This window comes from Poecilia latipinna, unplaced genomic scaffold (genome assembly GCF_001443285.1).
Source record: "Poecilia latipinna isolate Pla-1442-1.1 unplaced genomic scaffold, P_latipinna-1.0 Scaffold1632, whole genome shotgun sequence".
In the NCBI taxonomy this organism is placed as follows: domain Eukaryota; kingdom Metazoa; phylum Chordata; class Actinopteri; order Cyprinodontiformes; family Poeciliidae; genus Poecilia; species Poecilia latipinna.
This window is the reverse complement of record NW_015114248.1, coordinates 134,940-147,664: the sequence shown is the minus strand read 5'-3', so window position 1 is coordinate 147,664 and position 12,725 is coordinate 134,940. Positions and strand designations below refer to the sequence as shown.

Below are 12,725 nucleotides of genomic sequence, written 5' to 3'. Positions count from 1 at the left end.
TTTTTTACAAATCTGCAAAATTCACACAAAATCAAACCAACAAATCTCCACACTATTTTCCAATTTTACTGCAAATTTTCTCAATACTGGTCAAAAACATTGAGTTTAAGTGACTTAAACTTAAGTGACGTCGAGCTGCAGTCCATAAATGATACGGCGAGTAATAAAAAGTCATATTTAACATCATACATTAGCACAAACATTGTAAAAATTCCTGAAACATTTCTAAATTGGCACCACAAAATGTGCAAGTCTGATTGCAAAAAAAACACTAAAGCAATCACAAAATCCTGAAGGAACAGCTATTTATTTATATTTTAACAATTTAATTGGTTTTATTCATGTTTTGTGGCACAACCGGCCCTTTAAGAACATTCAGATTTTTGATGAGACCACAAATGAAAATGAGTTTGACATCCCTGATCTAGACTGCTAATATTACCCAGCTAGATTAAAACATCTAAATCTACCAGGACTATGAATAATTTGAATTTCAGTGACTTATTTCCTCAAGCTCTCAAGCTCACAGATGAATTTGATCATAACCAAGATGACGCTAAAGGTACGGTAGCTCAAAAAGTATCTCCTCCTAAGACAGAGTGTTTCTGAGCTGTTTCCTCCCTTTTCAGAGTTCAGTACCTCAGATTTGATCTTGTTGTCCCCAAAGCAGAGGTGCTGCAGGTAGGCTGCAGCGTTGGACTGGACCGACGGGAACTGATGCTGCAACATCTGGATCACCTCCGGCAGCTCTGGATCCCTCCAGCCAAACTCCCTGCAGACACACACACACACACACACACACACACACACACACACACACACACACAAAACAAATGCTACATGTTACAGTTTGGTTTTGTATCGTGGTCCTGTTAAAACACACGAGAAAATGGGGATCAACGGAAAACGTGGGCCACAAACGGAGGTTGAGGATGAACCGAAAACGAGGAACAGAAAAAAACAAGATGTGTTTAAACAACACTTCAAACTGGTAATGTGCAAACAACTTGAGAAGATGAGTTTCCTTTTATTTAACCCTCACCACACAACAGCTGCCATGTGAAGCAGCATTTACGACTTTGTCATGATGTTCAGGAAACCTACATCTACGATGTCTATACACACCCCAGGACTCCAGCGGCGGCAAACGCATGGCAACATTTCAGGAAGGTATAAATAAAACTATGTAGTTTTTCACTGGGTGTGTGCTTTATTTAAGCCCTATTTCACATATGCTTGCCATTAATATAACACTAAAACAATAAAAAAAGAAGGAACAAACAGTTAAAAATACCAAGAGCAAAATGATGCCAAACTCTTCAGAAATGGGATGAATGAAAGTGAAGTGAGATTTTGTGGTACATAATTGCTAATGTTAAATGCCATTACATGTTTTTCAGTTGTACGGAAACATAAACAGGAAACATTTTTTGTCTTTTGTTGACATTAGAATCAAAATAAAATTAGACAAACATAAATAGCAACTAGTCAATCCTGTAATGATTACTTTGCAATGATTACTAAACTTTAAAGCGCTTCTTTGTTTGATTTACAAGAACTACAAACTGGGACGATACAGCTTACCTAAAAATCTAACAAAAGTCTTGTTTCAGTCCTTTCTAATGAAACAGAGTTCTCGTACCGTCTTGTTTTGTTAGTGGAAAAGAACAAAACTTTCAAAGATGACTCACTCAAATGTGACTTTTCTTTGCGTGTACAAACGTGAACTGATTTGGTAGTTTTGAGCACAAAGCAACCAAGACGACTAAGATATGAGGATTTTAAAAAGAGCCAAACTCCCAGCCAGCTCCGAAGCCGTCAGTAATTACAATTGTTTTGCAGAAGAGAATAAAGATTAGAGCTTTAGCCAGTGTGGGGTCTTCCTCCCGCTGTGGTGTTTGGCCCCGGCTTCAAAAAGCCCCAGCTGCTCCGGTTTTAGCACCTTAGCAGGGGTCTACAGCGGCGCACCCTCAGGGTCGTTCTTCTGGCATTAAGACGCGCCAAGATGTGCGCGTAATCTCTCACCATACGCACGTGTGAGCTTTTGTGTATGGAGGGGAAAAAAGAAAAGAAACAAAGAAGAAATATGGACTGATGTGAAAAAGAAGCAAACGGAGAGAAAGAGGTCTGGGTGGGAGACAAAAGTTCACCAATAAAGACCATCCGTGGGACCGACCAAGCCCGCTGCCAGGTCGGTGAAAAGCTTCATTCCCATACTCGGTTCTCCCGACTCCCGATGCTACCTGGGTGCTAATTCAGCAGCACAATCGTTTTACTACGCTCTGCTACGTTTAAGCATTCTCCACGTGCGTCGTCTCCGTTCCATCAAGAGCTTCCTCCAACTTTGATTTAAATCTCTTTGACAGCGCAGGAGAAGTTTGGGCTCGGCACAGACACTTCATTTGCTCGGTTCTGGTGTGGAACTCGTTTTCTCTTTCATGTCTCTTATTCTGGATGCAAAAAGCAGGCTGACATCCCCATGGAGATGATTTCTGTTGGGTCTAATCTAAAATAAACACACGGACACACACACACACACATTCACACAGTGCCTTAGGTCAGCGTGCCGCTTTGGAAAGTATTAGCCATCACACACACACACGGTTCTGTGTCCTACAATAGGAGCCAACAAACACTCATTGGCTTTGCACACACAGTCAGCCATCAAAGGACGAACAAAGGAGTCAGGATTAGAAAGCTTTTGTCTCTAAGTTTTATAATGGCTGATGTTATAAACCCAGTGCTTTGAAAAAATAAAAACTGAATAGAATGATTTCAAAGCTCATTTCTCTCTCTCTCTCTCTCTCTCTCTCTCTCTCAAACAATTCTCTATTTTTGAAAACCTCTTGTCTCGACGCCTTGCATTCATCTCCGGCTCGCCTCAAGGCGCATTCCCACATCAACATCCGCAGCCATTTACTGCTTTGCGCAGGCACAGAAGCATGTGGCCCAAACGGGACGTTATTAAAGATGACATACCCTCGTATAGGTCATCTCTCGGGTTAACAAGCTGATAAGACATCTGATGCTACACCCGAGCGAGCTAATGCGACTTTATCAACGTGTTTACATCTATTTTTTGTCATGTACTAACAAGAAAGCTGAAAACCAGCCACAAACCGGGGCATCTGCAAAACACATTACTAGCGATGGCTTGTTTTTAGATGAAGCTAGCCCAGGAGGCTAATTAGCTGTTAGATTAAAATGGAAAACGTAGAACATGACTATGTACTGTTAAAATATTAAATCAGAATGATTTTTTTTCCTGTTTTTAGTCTTTGAGCTGAATGATGAAGTTGATATTTTTTTCTTTTTTTAAGCTTTCTTCAAATATTTTCCAAGCGGATGATGATGTCATGGCTTAGCAAGCTTTTAATTGAGGATGTATTTTAAGGCTTCCCTTTGTGACATCAGCGGAACAACTCAAACAATCAGCAAAGACATCAGGAAGAAAGTTGTTGACCTCAACAAATCTAGTTAAAAGTCAAGTCCAATTTCCAGATGTTTCCGATCCAGGAACTGTTCGGCTCTAGCGTGTTAATCTGTTGCATGTAAAAGCTACCAAGCCAGCTTTTTGGTTTATTGACTTTGGATGGGAGTTTCTGTAGGTAGATACAAAATCCCAAATGAGCAGAAACTAAAGGCATTTTCCATCCAGTAGTATTTGGTTAGTGATCTTCCCAAACAAATTCATTGGTTAAAATAGTTTTTGTGCATCATCCTCAATTAAAAGTTATTTTCTTCAGATTCAAATGAGCGACTAGTTTATGACTGGACAGACACAACACTGCAAAAACACAAACAAGTAATTTGGGTCTGGTTTTTAGTGCAAAATGTAACAGTTCACTTGAAATGAGACAAAAGTAACTTTTTTTTAGCTAGATACAAGAAGTTGATTTAGGCCAATAATTCCTTAATATTGAATTAAAAAGACACTGGAAAAGACACTAGAGAGACGACTGGATTCTTGGTTTTCTCTAAGCGTCAATCACCAAAGCTACAAGAAATAAAAGGGCTAAAACATGTCCCTCTACCTGCAATGAGACTAAATAATATCATTAGTTTCACCATCAGAAATGAGTGGCAAAAAAATAATAATTTAACTTTTCAATGATATTCACATTTTCTTAGACTGTATCCGTACTTGAATGCCCACACACAGATGGATCAGAGACATAAGCAGAGGTTTGAGGGTCGACTTTAAGTCCACATTGCTTCTCCAAATCTTTCATTTCATTGTTGAGTCATGCAGAAAACGTGTAAATTATGGATCAGGAGATCATCTGAAACTTTTTTTTTGCTGGTTTTCCTTCCATACCTCCTGTGCGCTTCTACATGTGACCCACAAATGATCACGACAGCATCATTGACATGCCCTGTGGACATGAAGGTGGATGTGCAGAAGACTGAAGCTTTGCTTTACAGTACAGCAAATTTACAGTGACAGACAGTCCCATTATAAGAAAAAAACAAAGACAGCTGAAGACGAATTACTTGTCAAGGGTGTTGGCAGGGCAGAAAATGGGTCTGATCTGGAACAGCAGGCTTGAAATGGGGTGTGTTCGTTTCCTTTGGGCCCCTGCCCAGGCCCCTCATCACACCCAAGTAACTGGAAAGCAGTGATGATGTGGGCTGTGCTATGATGTTTGATTAAGAATCCTTAAATTTCCATTTCAGCTTTGTTCATGTGGCACTTTGAGCAACAAGGCAATTCAATCTGCTTTGCAAAAAATAAAAGTATAATACAATAAACAAACAAAAAAAAGATTACATTGCAGAGGTAAGATGAAGAGAAGTTATGAGAAGTTGCAGTCCAGACTGAAACTAATGATGTTCCAATTATTGGTAATCAAAGGCAACTCGAACCAAATGTGGTTTTCGTTTTGATTTAAAGGAACTCAATGTTTCTGCATTTTTGCTCTTTTCTGGACGTTTGTTCCATATTAGAGTGGATTAGATGCACCTGAACAATGGCGCATATTATATTTTTTAGGTGTTTAAAGGCCAATACGTACTCTCTAGGCATTATTTTACTGGAGGTGATAACAAAAAAAGTTGTGTCAGATCAGAACATTTTCTTCTACATACTCAAGTGTAGAACTCAAAGTTCACTTAGAGCCCTCCTACTGACGCACTTTTAAACAATAGTTGTCAGACACTACACAATGAAAAACATTTTGTACAGACTATGCATCAAGAGCGAGATGCTCTGAATGTCATAGCTCAGCCATAGTTAGAAAATGTAATTCACTGGAGAGTTCCCGGGTAAAAACCACTGCTGATCCAAAACGCCACAACTCCACATTAATCATTTACCAAAAGAAAGCGGACTGACGATGAAAAAAAGGCGAAGCTTCCAGGAATTATTTGAGCCTACAAACGTCTGGTTATACTCTGTAGTTGGTGGCCGACCCAGTTACGGAACGATACAGTTTTAAAAGAATCCCAAAGCCTCATGCTTTCCTCCCCGTGCTTCAGGGTTAACATGACATGTTTGCACCCAAATGTCCTGACTCTCCATTGTGGCTGAGGGTCTCCACTTATAGAGAATTGACTTTTCATTTGAAAAATTCTGATCCCTAATCAGACCAAAATAACCCAAAATGCCCCCCCCCCCCACATTAATATAATCACATATGCCTTCAAGTGACTATGAGTAATAAATAGGACATTATCTTAAACCATTGGTTGCTACACAAGAGTATGAAATATCCCACTGTAGACAGCACCTATTTTCACCCAGAAGGAAATGCTGTAGAGCTGCTTGTTATATGAGTGTGATCACACGTTTAACAAATTGCATTCAGTTTGCTGCAAATGGCTGCTACTTTCACCATTAAGTCCTTAGGAAGCAGCAAGGGTGCTTTGCCTTGTTTTTACAATTTTTTTGAGTTCAATAAATCGTGTAACAGCAAATGAGTGTAAAGGGCTAAAATCAAAGTTGACTACTTCTACAGCCACACCATTAGCGCTACAACACAAATAGTTAGAAAAGCGTTACCTGATCTTATGTTTATGTCACTACTGTTGGTTAGATGTAAAGTCTATTTAAGGACAAGTTTCACCAACGATTGCTCTTTGGTAAAGATGAAAATAATAATAATAATAATAATCATAATAATAATAAAAAAAATCAAAGTCAGGAGCTGAAATTAAAACTAGCCAGCCACATGAGCACAGCCAACACAACACGGTTTCAAAAATCACCTGAACGGACAATGAAGACACAATGAGTGACGGAACCAACCAGTACATAAACAGGATGAATGGGTAGACGAGAAGCCAAAGGAGAGAATGAGGATTGCTGAGTCGCCAAAAACACAAAACAAAACAAAAACTAAAACATAGGAACTGGCTGGATTATGTCTGCAAACTGACAGCGGAGCCTATTTACTTTAATTTTTTTGATGCAATTTCAAATCCAGTTAATTCTGACATAATGAGCGATCCCAGTTCGATGAGCCGCTAAATGGGTGACAGTAACAAATGTGAAATGTTGCCATGCTACCGTTAACATTTGCATCAGATATTAGTGCCATGTAGAGATGATGGAGAGATTCGGTGGATGAGACAAAAGGTCAGATAGACAGAAATGTACATTACGTAAGAATAAATAGTTGGATTACTTTGTCATTCTTTGCTCGGCTTGATTTTGATTCCACACAAGGAATTCGGGGTCGTACCTATCGAGGGGGGACAGGCAGAGAGAAACAAGAGAGTTGTAGACGTTCGGTGTCTTGCAAGAAGTTGTTCAGGTAATCGTCAAAAAATGATGATGATTAGTAAGTAGATAAAGACGCAATCGCTAAACTCATCTTTCTCTCTCAACATTTAGTTGTCAGGCAATGGGTGGAGGAGGACCAGGTGGAGCAGGCCATGCATGCTGGGTGAGTGGAGGGAAGATGGTGAGCATGACAGGTAAAGAGAGGGTCGGGCTTGGAGATAAAAATAGCTTGTTTTCATTTTTTCTATACCTACAGAGTTAGCTTCTGTAGAGAAGTTTGTCTACTTGAGGTTTTATTTGGATTGTGAGTCAACTTATCAGGTGACTAATGGTCTGGAAAACACAACCATCATCATTCGTTTGAGGACGTTGTTTTCTAGTGTTTAAAGTGATAGCGAATCCAATCAGAGTCGCGATGTAATGAATAAATAAAAAAAAGGTTGTTTGCATGTTTTGTGAATACCATTTTCGCGTTAAGCGCTTAGAGTGTAATTAAGAACTTTTAAGAATTATTGGACGGCTACTTCAGCAATGTCCTTATCATAAGCATGTTTACGTCTAATAAAGTAATTGTCTTGAGAGCGTTTGAGGGTAAGGTTTTACAGTATTTTCCTGGCCCGCACGTTTAGAGATCATGAGTGGTAACGATGAAAGCACTAAACACCTAAGCTGACATCTTGATTAGGCAAATCTGATACTTCTGATTATTCCATTCTCCTCTTTTTGTCAGTAAATCCCGCAAGAAAAGGGAAAATGATCATGTCTCTAAATGATAAACTACAGCTCTAGCTGCTACTTTGTAGATGGTGAAATGACTCAGTGTGGGAAAATCTGAGGATTTAGATGAGAGTTTAACGTAACAACTTAGGTTTTATGAAATCTTAGATTTTATTAAGTCTTGGGCTCTTGTAATTGGTAGTATTTTATTACATAAAATGACACTGTTTGTAACTGGGTCTAAAAATGAATCAGAATTTGAAAAAGTAGGAATATTCTGTTTAAGAATATTTTAATCCCAATTTGCTAGATCAACAAAAGCTACTCTAAAGTTCCCCTAAACACACATTGCCCTACGATTCTTTTAAGGTTGTATCTGATTCGATACAACGAAACTGCAGTCTTACAAAAACCCCCAAGGATTACAGACAATATTTTCACACAGAGCAGTTTACTGTAGCGCGAGGTGACATTAGAGTACGCCCTCTGTTTTGATACGACTCTTTCGTTCATTTGGTTTTGTAACATAATTCAACGTAGTTGGACAAAACTTACAGAAACGCATCACAAAATTCAATTTCTAATGTTTCAGCCGCTGTCTGTGCACAGTGAGAAGAGTCGGCACACAGACAGTAAGGAGGCTGCAGCAGCCAATACGAGCTCTGTTACACTATGAAGTTCATTGTTAAGGAACCCAAGATTAGCAACAAAACATTCCCATTAGGGAAACACTACTGCACGCATGTATTTTTTAAAAAAAATCACTATTAAAAAATACAAGTTAGCTAATACTAACTTGTATTAGTAATACAATAACAATAAATACAAAGTTAGCTAATACTTTCTGTTAACTAACTTTCTGTTTGCTAGCAGAAAGTTAGCAAACAACAGAGACTGGGAGTTGGGTTTAGTCAGATAGTGAATAAAGGCCCAAAACCCAGGATTGCATCTAGATATCTCAAATTGAAATAATAAGAATCTGGAAAAATTTGGATTTTATATATATATATATATATATATATATATATATATATATATATATATTTTAAATTTTCTAACCCTAACCCACTTATTTTCAGGAGTTGCCTTGAAAGCACATTTTGTTGTGCGCTGGTGCTACACAGACGAACTAAGTTGAACTGAATTAAAGTGAAGTAATGGGATTTGTTGACAGAGAGGTGCAGATGTATTATTGAGCAAGTTAACGCTACCATAGATCACTTGTTTATTTTATGAGTGTAGTCTTAGGGGGCTGGGGGGAAACCCTCACTTTAATGGAGGAGCTAGGCATGGTTAGCGCTGATGCTGAGCGCGCATGTCGTGCACATTAAGCAAAGATGCTATGGGTCGGCAAGTCTGCTAATTCGATGAAGCAGGGCAGATGTGTTGAAGGCACAAAACAATGATGCCGGAGCAAAAGAGTGAGCAAACAGACACAGCGGGTGCAATGCGCACAGAGAAATAACCACTTGGACGATGGGTGAAGAAAAGAGCAATGAAAACCACAGGAACAGTTTTGAGAAGTAAAAGTACACATTTAATTTTTTTTAACCGTTTCTAGAACAGCATGACACTGATGGCGTAAAACATGAGCCGAAATGCCAAAGTGAGAGACTTGAGCTCGATTCAGACTGTTTCTGTTGTTTACATCAGCAAATAAATAGAAAGAAAATGAAATAAATCTAAGACACATTCAGATTCTAGTTTTAGTGCCTGACTAGTGCTAAAGAGGGAAGAAACAGCCTGTAAAACAGCTACTAAACTCGCTGTCTTTTATGCGCATCTCTCTTTCTTTTTTAAACTCAGCACGCCTCCACCGCGCCCTCCCAGACGCACCGAATGTAGCCGATCGATGCCGACGGAGAGGAATGTCGCACCTAGCCGTGATGGTGAGGTTTAAAACCGGCTCTGGAGGTGCTGCGCAGGCATTCAGACAGCTGAGTGAGCGAGCTTTAAGACCGGTCAAACCGGAGGGGACGGTGAAAGATGTGGCATGACGTGCGCCTCATACTAAAGCCCAGATTCAGCCAACCTTTTGTCTACCAAAACCATCAAACCCCCGACAGTCAATTGTCCGCAGCCGCAGACTGTTGAAGCAGCACTTATCTTTGGCACCCATTTGTTGTTCACTTCTAGATGCTGTCGGTGTCAATATTTCTCCTCAATGCTTGAAACAAAAACTAAAAAAAAAAAACAAGTTTTCTTTGGTGAATCTGGCCCTCAGTAAGTTTTGTGAAAGTGGAGAGGAAGCAGAGCAAAGGGCTTCATCAACAAGTCAGAGCATTAATGTCTTTTTTTTTTTTTTTCTCCTCACCTTGGGTCCTTTTGGATGCTGTCCACCGATGGAGACCTGCCCAGAGCAGGCTCAGGGGGAAGAGCCGGGCCCGACTTGCTGTAAGGGGACTCGGTGGAGGGACAGAACTGCAGAGTGCGGTACGGATTGGCGTAGTCGGCCGCCCCGCCTCCCGTGGCGTAGCTGCCTCGCTGGAAGGTGCCGGCGGCGCTCTGGCTTCCCGTTCGCTGCAAGGGGATTGGGTCAACACCGGGGGAGGACGGGGCTAGAGCGGGAAGAGGAGCGTACGGATGAAACAGATAGTTGAGGACCTCTTGGTACAGCTGGTTCACCACTGGGGGGGGTTTAAGGTAGGCGGGGAGGGGGTTTCAGTCAGCGGGGAAAAGGGGGAAGGAGAAGCAAAGCACAGGCAAACACGAGCCCCCCCCCCCCAACAACCCCCCACGCCAAACCCGAGGATCCACGTACGGGAAGCAGGAGCAGTAGAAAGCAACGACACCGGAGGGAAAAGTAAAACAAAAGCAAACGTCATGAGACAAATGCAGACAACTTCAGCTGCACAAGTGGGACATCAGATCAAAGTATTAATTTGAAAAGTTTACACGTTAGTGTAGAGACAAGCACACCAATGTGAAAAACGTGACGATTACAGTGGATTTTTGTTTTTATGTCAGACACACTGTATTAGTTTATGGTTGTATGAATTTGGAGAAGTTAAAGGAGTATGAATATATTCTCAAACTGATTCCCGTCTCTTAGTGGATTTTTGAACTTTTTTTTTTTTTTTTGAGTAGCTAAATTTACTTCCACTTAAAATTTCCAGACTTTATACAAGTAATTCACAAAATATGACATTAATATCATTTAAACATCACAGATTACTTATTTGCCCATAAACTTTCACTGAAGTTTTATACTTTTCTTTATTTCTACTGTGTTGCTAGGCCAACGCTAATTGGATCACACAAACTAAATATGCTTCCATTCTTCCTAACAATCAATAGCATTTATATGAGTTTTGGGAAATACATTGAGGAGCCTTCTATGAAATTCAGTATTCAGATTCTCACAAACCTTCTGACATATCAGGATGATATTTGTTTTCTTTTTTTAGGGCTCAGTTCTGCTGAATGCACTCAGTTTACCACAGGAAGCAAGCCTTTATAAACTTTGTTGTAAAGATTTGGGACTGCTGATGAAAACAAAAAAAGCCATTTCCAAACGGTAGCTCAGACAAAAACGGATTGTAAAACAGTCCAGGACAGACCTGGGTAATGTGATCGACGCTTTGGCCATCCGTGTGGGAGCCAAGTTGGGTCATGTTTCGTATACATACCAAGATAACTACAGGACCCCCTGCAGAGCCCGATGATATGCGGCCTGCTCGGTTCTAACCCAAACCACCTCACCGATCTGAATCTCACTCATAAGTGCAAAACCAGAGATCACCTTTTTGTTATTTCAAAACGCCTTGGTTTCTTGCTTTCGTCTCATGGTACCATCAGCATCAAAATCCTTTAAATCCATAGTAGTGATCGGTTGAGTAAGCTGACTCTATATGATGGAAATTGGTTTCTGAACGAACTGGTCATTTTATTCTCTTTCTGCACGTTATTCCCGTTGGCCGCGACGTTCACCCAACCAGGCGACCGAGATCCATGGCGCTGCTCCAACAACGTTTCGGCGCACGCTTGATTTACGTTGATTGCAAGGCGCCCGAGCTAATGCCCAAGGGATTAATTGAGATTAATTTTCATCTTTGAGACTAATCAGTTAACAGACTGTGACTGGAAGACAAATTGCCACCGAGACCCTGATTGGATTTGCCTACCTGGTTTGGTTAAAAGCACTTCCGTCATCAGACGGAGAACGGAGAGGATCTCCTATGTATATTAACCCAGGCTGGAACATAACATCATTAAACCGCTGCTCGACAGGAATCAAGCTGTGCCTGTTTCTGCTCTTTTCACGCTGTGTTTGTTTGATCCGGCGCTTTATTCAAGGTGTCGTGTGGCGGCATCTTTTACGGGCTGATTTCGGAACGTAATTGGTTCAGTGGATAGGAACACTCTGCAGGTGTTTAGTGCTACTTCCTGTTGTCTTCCTGGCCTTATTACCATGCAGGTTCTACAGCAAACTCCTTGGATTTCACTTCATGCACCCTTTTTATTTTACCTAAGGGAGCTTTTCTGAATATTCTGTAAAGTTGTAACTAATGACTGGTAAGTTATTGACAAAACGGGGCTGGGTGTACATCGTTTAGGATGGAAGACGGTTCAGATCTGCTTAATTTGGGTCTCTTAATAAACCCCAGCAGTAAACTCTGTTTAATGTTGCCTTTCAAAACACCTCAGCTTTTCTTTTATATTGAAAATAAATTGGAGTTTTAATTAAATAATCTACAAGTCAAATATTTTCATTTGAATCTATAGAACAACTTACAAGCCAAGAAAAGAAAGGTGTCATTTTCATTCCAGTTAACAATTTCAATGCACTACTTTCTGTTTGTCATATAAAATTCTCATAAAATGAATTAAAATATGTGACTGGAAAGTGACTACATGTGAAAACACTTAACGGGTCTTCGCAAGGAGGTGTAGTGGTGTTTCTAACCATTTGGCAAATCTGCAAATATTCAACATAATTATTTTTTAAAATTTGGTTATTCTGACAATTTACGTCCTTTTATGTTAGCTTTTGAAGAAAGGAGGCCAGATAAAACACAGTGAAGAAAGGGATGGAGGGCATTTTGATAGAAAGCCATTTAACACATCTAAGTCTCATATGCTCGTCTAAATCAGTAATCTAGCCTCTGAAATATGAATCAATATGAAAATCAATAAGCAATTTCCCAGCCAAACCATCCTCCTCTTTTACCGTCTCACCTGTAAAATTATAATGAAAATTATTTGAACCTTTTGACTTTTGGGAAAACACTATTTATGCTACGATATCAGATGTACAAGATCGGAATCGACTTAGAAACTAGTT

The 12,725-nt window shown here is 40.0% G+C and overlaps 1 protein-coding gene across 6 annotated transcripts in view; it reads right to left on the bottom strand.

The window, feature by feature from the left end:
- Positions 1-393: 393 nt before the first annotated feature.
- Positions 394-12,725, bottom strand: part of LOC106964173 (catenin delta-2-like) — a 94,816-nt gene continuing 82,484 nt past the window's right edge. For 2 of the 6 annotated variants that reach the window (XM_015059522.1, XM_015059521.1), the window contains exons 10-12: positions 9,756-9,999; positions 6,627-6,683; positions 395-772 (exon numbers count right to left, since the gene is read on the bottom strand). In XM_015059522.1, coding sequence (XP_014915008.1) covers positions 502-772; positions 6,627-6,683; positions 9,756-9,999 — 572 coding nt within the window. In that variant the 3' untranslated portion in view covers positions 395-501. Of the gene's footprint in view, positions 773-6,626; positions 6,684-9,755; positions 10,000-12,725 lie in introns of all 6 variants that reach the window. The other 4 variants (XM_015059519.1, XM_015059518.1, XM_015059523.1 and 1 more) reach the window with 4 other exon arrangements.